Below are 9,014 nucleotides of genomic sequence, written 5' to 3' on the forward strand. Positions count from 1 at the left end.
GTGACCCACAAAAGATCACATCAAGAAAAACATATTGATACAATCACAACCGTCAGATCAGGTGACCTCATTATTAAAACAAAACTCCCAGTGATGAGAGAGTTGAATATTTTGAAAAACCATAGGAAAAATGCTAGTATGGGATTGGAAGGTCAGAATGTCAGAATAATTTTCATCAGCCAATGTATATATATTTCAACAAGTTTGATTCTTACATTAAGTCGATAAGTCCAAAGTGGGACCTGTTGAAAAACATTGGGTCCCATCGAACTGCATGTGTGCCACGCGTACTGGGTACCCCCATGGCAAGGAGGATCCCATTATAAGCCATACAACTCTTACAGGTTCATACTGCAGTTTTTAGCCTTTTGCCCACAAACCCTAACTGGGCCACCATTGGTACAGTCCCTACATTAAATTCACACCCCCCTCCCTCACTCTACTTTTCTTATCAGTTCCCTTCAAAGTTAATTTTTTTCTCACATTTTCTTGTAATCAAATTTCTAGGGCTTTTGGTCTCTCGTCTTTTTTTTTCACCATATAGAATCTCTCTCTCTCTCTCTCTCTCTGTCTCTTTCTTATATGCTTTTCTATTTTTCGCTTTTAAGATAATCAAATTCTCTAGAGAGAAAAGAAAAAAAAAATGGGGCACCATTCTTGTTGCAACAAGCAGAAGGTGAAGAGAGGACTATGGTCACCAGAGGAAGATGAGAAACTGATCAACTATATTACAACCTATGGCCATGGTTGCTGGAGTTCAGTCCCTAAACTTGCAGGTTTCTTTATTCATAATAAATGATAATCATAACCCTTTTTTTTTCTTTGTTTTACAATCTAAATTGCACTAGTTTTTTTTTCTAACCTTTTGTTTTTTTGCAGACAATATAACTTCAAATACCAACTACATTTGATTCCTTGTTGCTGTTCTTTTTTGTTGTTGTTGTTAATTTTAAATTATACAGGCCTGCAAAGATGTGGAAAGAGCTGCAGATTAAGATGGATAAATTACTTAAGACCTGATTTGAAACGTGGGAGTTTCTCACCACAAGAAGCAGCTCTCATCATTGAACTCCATAGTATTCTAGGCAACAGGTTCTTCAATGTTTTTTTCATTATTATGGAATTTTTTTGACTCATAATCATTGTAATAATCATTGTCTTCTTTTAAAAAAATATTGAAACAGATGGGCACAGATAGCAAAGCATCTACCTGGAAGGACTGATAATGAAGTGAAGAATTTTTGGAATTCAAGTATCAAGAAGAAGCTAATCTCCCATGATCATGTCCCAGCTTTGGCTTCGTTCGCTGATGTTCATAGCTCAAACCATACGGAGGAAGCTGGTTTCATCTCTCTAAATGCAAACCCTAATTTGATCCTCGCTGCTCAACAAGACCAGCTTTATCTTTCCCCCACAGCACCTGTTCTACAAAGTTTCGGTCACCATGCAGATTTGGTTCACCATCATTTCCCCTTGACACCAATGCTCCCACCACCACCACCCCCTTCAAATACTGCTTCCTTCGACCCTGCATGGACATTACCCTTTGGACCTCAACATGATCAAGATGATGATCAACACCATCAAGTCCAAGTTTTCAACAATGAAGCAGCTCAAAACTTTGTAAGTGACAAGCTTATGAATCCACCTTTCGACAATCCGTTAATGGGTCCTCCAACAGTGCCGAAACTCTGTGAAATCCTTGAAGGGAACATGGTGTGCAACATCCCACAAACACCATCGGTTTCATTAGAAAACAATATCGACCCACTAGTCTCCAGGCTATCCTCATGTTTCCCCCCGATACCTGCCGGTTCAAACTATGCACATGACATGCAGGTGGGGGCAAGCCAGATGGAGTACATTGATACCATCATCACATCGATACCCTCATCTTCATCATCATCGTCCTTATCGGCATTATCCAGCGGGCAGTATTTGACAAACCCTAATCTTCCTTCAAGCAGCTGGGACCCTTAGACAGGCATGGCGGATTTCATCACATCTTATATTATAATTTGGAGTGGATTTAGCTAGGTAAAAGCATTTATTTTCTTGAAATATAATATATTATATATGCATAAGATATATATAAAAATATATATGTAAAATGCAGGATCGGTCCAATATATGAGAGAAAATCAAATACTAAATGTTAGTAATTCAGATATTCAGCGAGGATAATGCTATCTTGATGATGTTCCATAAATAAATATGTAGGTTATTCATTTCACATATTACTCTTCCAGAATATATTTGTGTATCAGTTTCTTCTTCTTCTTCTTCTCTCTCTAGAGAATTCCTCTATAATATGTAGTGTTAGCTTTCTCTTTCTCTCTCATTTGTAGGTGAAGGGGACATTAAAACTGTAGGAAAATATTTCATATTTATACATTTTTAGGTGGTTGATATATATATATATACACACACACACATATATATTAGGTTTTAGGAATTGCTGAGAATACTGAAGATCAATGTGTAGGGTATACACATATAGTAACTGGTAATTTATGAACTTTTTAAGGTCCTTAGCTGTTTTAAACTTTTTGGAACAGAGGGGAGAGCATAAAGGATTAGAGCTAATTTAAATATAAGTATATGCAAATTAAATTATATTACGATGGCATTTTTTTTATAAAATAAAAATCTCAATTATAATGAGATTTATAACTTTTTCGCTAAAACCATTATTTTATTTTTTATGTAAAATTTTAGTTGATATATTTATTACATAAATTTGTTTTTACTCACGTTGAGGTGTACCATAATTTAATATATATAATTTAACTCATTATATTTTTATTTTAAAAAAATTCCATGTAAGTCCAAAAAGAATTACAACTTATATATGTTATTTTGAAGGATAGTTATTTGGCATTTGTATTGGAGTCTTTTAAAAGTAAATAAACAGATAATTATTACATATATTTAATTAATACAAGATTATAACACTTATGATGTGAGTGAAAACATAATTATTTAACAAATATATTTATAAATTATTAGTATAAATAACAAATATTACTTTGGTTGAATTGTAAAGTGTTCAAATTTTTTTGTGTATATATATATTTTTCAATATTAAACACAAAATTACCCTCAAAATAATAGATTTATTATGTTAAACAAGAGTTCCTTTTTATCATTCTAATTAGTTTACAACATCAACTCAGTCAAGAAGTATAGATAGTTATGTATGAGTTAAAGAACAATAAATCTTTTTTTAAATATAAAAGGATTTTGTGATTTCATCCCCGCATGTTTCAACAAAACTAAAAATATTTAATTAATAATAATTTAATGCCTTTTTACAATTTTAAATTAAAAATCAAGGAAATTACATATTCACCACTATTTCTTTTTTTACTTCTGATGCACCATGATTTATATTATATTCTATAAAATTTTTACAATATTAGATCAAGTACTTGTTATATAAAGGAATATCTCAAATTTTTAATAAAAGAATAGACTCACTCCATATATTTTTTTATTGAAAGAAAATGGGTACAAAACTGATTTGGCTGAGACGCTAGTGGGTTGACACTAATATAGCAAATGTAAAAGCAGGCCAACTTGGCGACTGATACTTTGATTGATGTCATCAATGCTCGGCCGAAGTGGTAGGGGCCCATATTATATGGCCTTTGAGCCTTTTACTACTGCCTATGCCTCTAATTATGAACAACAGCAATATGAAGAAGAACAATATTCATTTAGGCCTAGAAACATTCACATAAATTTGCAACAAATCAAAAGACCATATTACATGAAAAGCCCCCACAACAACAACATGAAGAATTTGCAGAAAGAACATGGTCATATTTAATTTAGACCATGCTATTTCCTTGTATCAACAAACAGCTAGAACAAAAGACAGACACCCGAGTTAATGATATTTTGGGAACCCCTAGAAGAAAAAATGAACAGGGAAAATACAGAACAAGCATTTCAATGGAAATTAATAGAAGCACAAACTCAATTGATGACTAAATGTAATGCCTCCTGCGGTTGTATACAAATTGATTGATTTAAGATTTTTTTTGTTGGTCTTCCCAGGGTTCTATTGCTCCACCTGAAGTGCACTGGAGATCCAATCTGATGCGGCGGTTTGAATGTCCACCTCGATTTGTGGACAAAGTGAGAAGGGAGTTACTGCAACCTGTAATTTTATAATTTCAAGCAGGAAAAAGAAAATGAATGAACCAAATGAACATATTGGAATCAGTTTGTGCTTATAGAGGTCGATTTCATAATCTTGAAAATGAAATCCTTAAGACTATTGCATGATTGAATGACAACTTACAAATCCGTTGTCAAGGGCCTTGAAATCCAAATACTCTTCTGCTTCTTCCTGTTCTTTATTTATAAACTGCAAAATACGGGCAAGCATCTGACATGGGTACACTCAAATTGTTGCAAGGTTTTCCATACATTTGGAAGGTCGTATCTTTGTACTCATATCCAGATGATATAAGATATTTTGGAGAAACATTGAAAATAGGCATTCACGGATACAGAAAAGGATTAACGAAAGAGAAAGTAAAAATTAGTAAAACCAAAAGCATAGTTTTTAAACTTTTTAGATGCATATGCAACCTGATTTTATCGAAATGTTCAAATATATTACTGAAACCAGAAAACATGTAGAAAAGAAGATAATAATGGATTTCTTGTTCTCAGCTTCACAACTACAAAAGCATAAATTTGGTTTCATGGAAATTAAGAAACTTTCAGATTCCATAGTTGGAATTTTACATACCTCCAGTCGAAAGTACTTTTTCACTTTATTTGTATCTGATTTAATAGCCCCAACCGACTCTACTTCCACATTCTGCCTTTGCGCAGATATGCGGCGAGCAGCACCCTAAAGAAAATATGCATATGCATGATCATCAGTGAATAGTGAAAAAGATAATTGAAAGTCCCATTAAAGAGATTAATATAAAGAAATGATGCAATATAAGGGCGGAAAAAAATTTACAGCAGCAGATGCATCTCGACTAAGCTGTGCAAGTTGGAGCCCAAGGCTTTGTTGATTAGACATGAAATGAGCAGCAGAAGAAGGATGCCGATTAGCTGAAACAGCAAGCCAATTTGGTGCGGATCTCCACATACTTTGCTTGGTCAATTTAAAACCCTGCCATATATGAATGAATAAGCAAAGCATATATGGAGGACAAGACTAGTCAAAATCACTAACCGGAAAGAAACAAATATAGTGTTACATATTGTTTTCAATATCAAAGATCCAAAAATGTAAGCCTTCTAGGAGGATATGCACATTGACCTTCTTGCTATGCACAGTAATCATTACCAGAACGATGAAAAAAATATTGATACATAAAAGTGAAAGAGGGGAAGGGAGCAAGCAGCTGATATGCGCAAGTTCATAAATTACGGCAAAAAGAGAATATCAATTGCGTGTGAAGCAACATGACTATGACTTTTTTTGTTCTTTCTTTATCAAATCTTATGCATCAATTGTTCTGGTTTGGAACTCGTGTCTTGTTAACTTCATAAGTCATAATCATACGAATTTATCATCCTTCAGAATGTTTTATGAAGTTAACAAGTCACAAGCTCCAAACCAGAACAATTGATGCATGAGATTTGATAAAGAAAGAACCAAAAAAAAAGTCATAGTCATGTTAGACTGTCCTAAAGCTTTACCCCAAAGGACATCAAACTTCGAAGGCCATATGCCTATTTGGACATAACTTGGATTTAAATATCAGGTGCTGAATCCAAAACCCAAAACTGCACAGTTAAGTCAATACAACATTTGGAACTTGGATTGTTTAAATGTACTTTTTTTTTATAAAACATACAACTACCATGAGTAAGCTTCCTCCCAGAGATGATTAATGATTTAGAGCCTTTCCGTGAAGCTTCTGTTCAAAAGTTGGGATGTTTTCAGCTTGAAGCTTCGCATTTTCAAAAACAATTTCAGTCAGTCAGTCGGCGGCCGATCTTTTAAAAGGGAAATTGCATCAGGGAAACTTCTAATTCGTCAACAAAGAGCATGACCAGAAACTTCCTACCACCAGATCATATACTACCATGACGCTTTCTAAGAATGTCAATTCTCTTAAGAATTTAAGGCATGACCCTAGTATAATAACCTTCAATATTGCTGTTTCTAGGAACATCTGGCATTTTGATATGATTCAAAAGGAATGAAAATTCACCTATAATTTAGAAAGTAACCATACTCTGCAGCTTGTGTCTCAAAATCTAAGAAATTAAAGGAAGAGATGGAGTGATTCCAAAATTGCCCAATAATTTGAACCCAATATGACTAGCACTTATACAAATAGATGAAAGAAATCTATTCCTCCAAGGAATAAGGAAATGTCCTCTTCATCAGCTCTTACAAAAGATTGTTCTTTATGATGATAACAACACGAAAATTTCGCCTCTCCTAACACTAGAAGGACAACAGACGGTCGAAAAACAAGAACTCTCAACACCCTAAGAAAATTATCATCAACTACTATCATCAGCTACAATGCGATTTGCCTCAAAAGGTTTTATATAAACAAGATTGCAAGAGGTCATGTCAAGGAAGCAAAGATACCCACATATTCAACTTAGATTATTACCCTAACATAAAGAACAAAAGCCCTATTACATCTCGTTTTAAACATGATAGACATATTCAACTTACATCACATCATCGTTATGGCATATTTAATGTCCCAAAAATAAGGAATACAAACCTTGTTTGCTGAAGGAGAAGTAGGAATTTCTATACTTAGAAAACAACTTTTGGGGAAAACACCCTTTTCGATATCTCTGATGGCTGCGGTTATTAAAGGTAAACAAACAGCAACCGCATCCTTAAAATCACTTTCTTGGCTTTCTTCCCTCTTCCTGCAAGAGTACCCGACAGTGGAAAGAAAATTCAATCACAAAGTGAAGAGAAAAATAGTAGAAACTAAATCACCGTAAACAAGTTTGTAAGCAAGTTTGTAAGTCACCAGTTCAGTGATATTGACAAAGATGGTACACCAGAAATTAGTGCTTCTCTAGCTCCAGCCACAACACCCGAGTAAAACCTGGTATATTACAAAGACGAGCCAAAAAGGTTTAATAGTAAACTAACAAGATAAAAACTAACAAGATAAAACTACAAAACACATGCATGAATTCATGCAAAGATTTACACATAGGAGATGAAAATTCAAAGAGAAACTTAAAGGTATCGTTCTTATAATAATCAATCAAGAAAGTCAAAGCAAATAGTATCATTGTGCAAACATGTTCAAAGACTTACATGTGATGACCACAGCTTGATCCCCGGTTAATTCCACTAATTACCTGAATACATTATGAAAAATATAGTAGTCAATCAATGCTCAAAACAAAATCGAAAATTTCATTCATTGACAACAAGATGAAAGCCTTACCAGCAGGGGCTTAGACCATGAGAACAACGCCCCAGACAATGCTAAGGATACACAATCTACAGGAGTCCCTGAAAGCAGAAAACCATTGTTGAAGCTGATTAAGATCAAAGTTAACTCAAACCAACATTAAAATTTAGACAAGTTTGCAGACATATGTGAAAGAATAAGGGTGACAAATTAAGGTCCTAAATGTTCTTTCTTACAATAGTAAGGTTTCATATCCCAAATTCAAGAAAACAGAGATATTTAATTTAGCTGGAATTGAATATCACAAATGCAAAAATCAAATCACACCTGAAACTTCATAAGCAGTGGCACCATCGATTTCTGCCGGAGTAACAGTAATTGTTTCTCGGACAGTCACGGAATGACCAGACACAGATTTGTCCCTAAACCAATCCATTCAGAAACTAATAAATCACAGCAAATTACTAAATTCAATAGCCAAAAGAAGACGGAAATTAAATATATTAGAATACACATCCAAATTACTAAAAACAAAAGCACACATAACAAGCCAGGGATTATTATAACCGACATTTCCAAATATGAATTGATAAGCATACATAACAAAAGAGTTATTATAGATGAAGAAATGCATAGTTTCCTATTCCGGTAATAAAGCAAGAAATAAAAAAATTAGAGAGAACCCAGATTAGAAAATGCAAAAATTAAGCCGAAAACAAACCAGGAATCAGAAAATTCAGTGAAATTTCAAGGAAAGAAATAAAAAAAAACCCACGATTGAGGGGCGCAAACATGGACATTGTAGAGGCCAGAACGGACCAAAGCTTGAACAAGATAAACAAGGCCAAGTGAATCAATCCCTTCACCGTTGGTAACCAAAACGACAGGCTTGGAGTTGTCGTTTTCATCAGAAGCAGAAGTAGATGTCTCAGTAGAATCAGTAATGGCGTCGGGTTTTTGTTGTTGTTCATCGTTATTGGTGTTGGAGTTTCCGCCTTTTCTGCTAAGAAGAACTTCCTGGAGATTGTTAACCAAACCAGGAGGTAACATGTTTTTTTTAGCAGTCGTCATTCCTTTGTGAAATAACAATGAATGATTGAATTAAAACCCTAAAGATAGATTTGGTTCCCAAAAAAAAATAAAAAAAGACGAGATGAAATATGGGTTGGATAAATAAGATATAGATGGATAGACCGGGTCTAACGGGAGACTGAGAAAAAGAGAGAGAAAAGAAGAGATTTTAAGAAGAAATCAAAAGGCTTTTTGAGATTGAGAGAGAGAGAAATATTAGTAATTATTAACAAGGGTGGGGAACTGGGAAGAAGGTACAGTTTTTTTTCTTTTTGGGTTTCGTTTTAATGGCGATTTTTTTTTTACATCCATACATGGAAGTCGTAAAGCGTTAATCGCTCTCCTTTTAAGTTGCAGTTTTAACTTTGTCTAATTCTGCTTCCAGTCCCTATACCTTTTAAAAATTTAACATTTTAGTCCTTTTACTCTTTTATTTTTGAAAGTATATTCTTTTACTTTTTATCCCAAAATTTTTAGCTTTTCTTTTCATTTCATAATTAAAGTTTATTTGAAAAAACTGAAAAAAGTTTTGTTAAGTTAGATCACATGACATTTTTAAAA

At 33.9% G+C, this 9,014-nt stretch overlaps 2 protein-coding genes across 2 annotated transcripts; one reads left to right on the forward strand and one right to left on the reverse strand.

Annotated features, from left to right (window-relative positions):
• The first annotated feature begins 371 nt into the window (after nucleotides 1–371).
• On the forward strand, nucleotides 372–2,278 carry LOC107916388 (transcription factor MYB26). The gene is made up of 3 exons (XM_016845656.2): nucleotides 372–776; nucleotides 963–1,092; nucleotides 1,185–2,278. Exons 1-3 carry the CDS (start codon nucleotides 644–646, stop codon nucleotides 1,978–1,980), a joined length of 1,059 nt encoding a protein of 352 aa, XP_016701145.2. The 5' UTR covers nucleotides 372–643; the 3' UTR covers nucleotides 1,981–2,278.
• A 1,421-nt stretch (nucleotides 2,279–3,699) lies between these two features.
• Nucleotides 3,700–8,773, reverse strand: LOC121208598 (5'-nucleotidase SurE). The gene is made up of 10 exons (XM_041079702.1): nucleotides 8,158–8,773; nucleotides 7,710–7,804; nucleotides 7,416–7,483; nucleotides 7,283–7,326; nucleotides 6,987–7,064; nucleotides 6,726–6,879; nucleotides 4,988–5,143; nucleotides 4,766–4,870; nucleotides 4,310–4,375; nucleotides 3,700–4,165 (listed from the first exon to the last, which is right to left on the reverse strand). Exons 1-10 carry the CDS (start codon nucleotides 8,451–8,453, stop codon nucleotides 4,067–4,069), a joined length of 1,161 nt encoding a protein of 386 aa, XP_040935636.1. The 5' UTR covers nucleotides 8,454–8,773; the 3' UTR covers nucleotides 3,700–4,066.
• Between the last annotated feature and the right edge of the window lie 241 nt (nucleotides 8,774–9,014).

This window comes from Gossypium hirsutum, chromosome A10, assembly GCF_007990345.1.
Source record: "Gossypium hirsutum isolate 1008001.06 chromosome A10, Gossypium_hirsutum_v2.1, whole genome shotgun sequence".
NCBI lineage: Eukaryota > Viridiplantae > Streptophyta > Magnoliopsida > Malvales > Malvaceae > Gossypium > Gossypium hirsutum.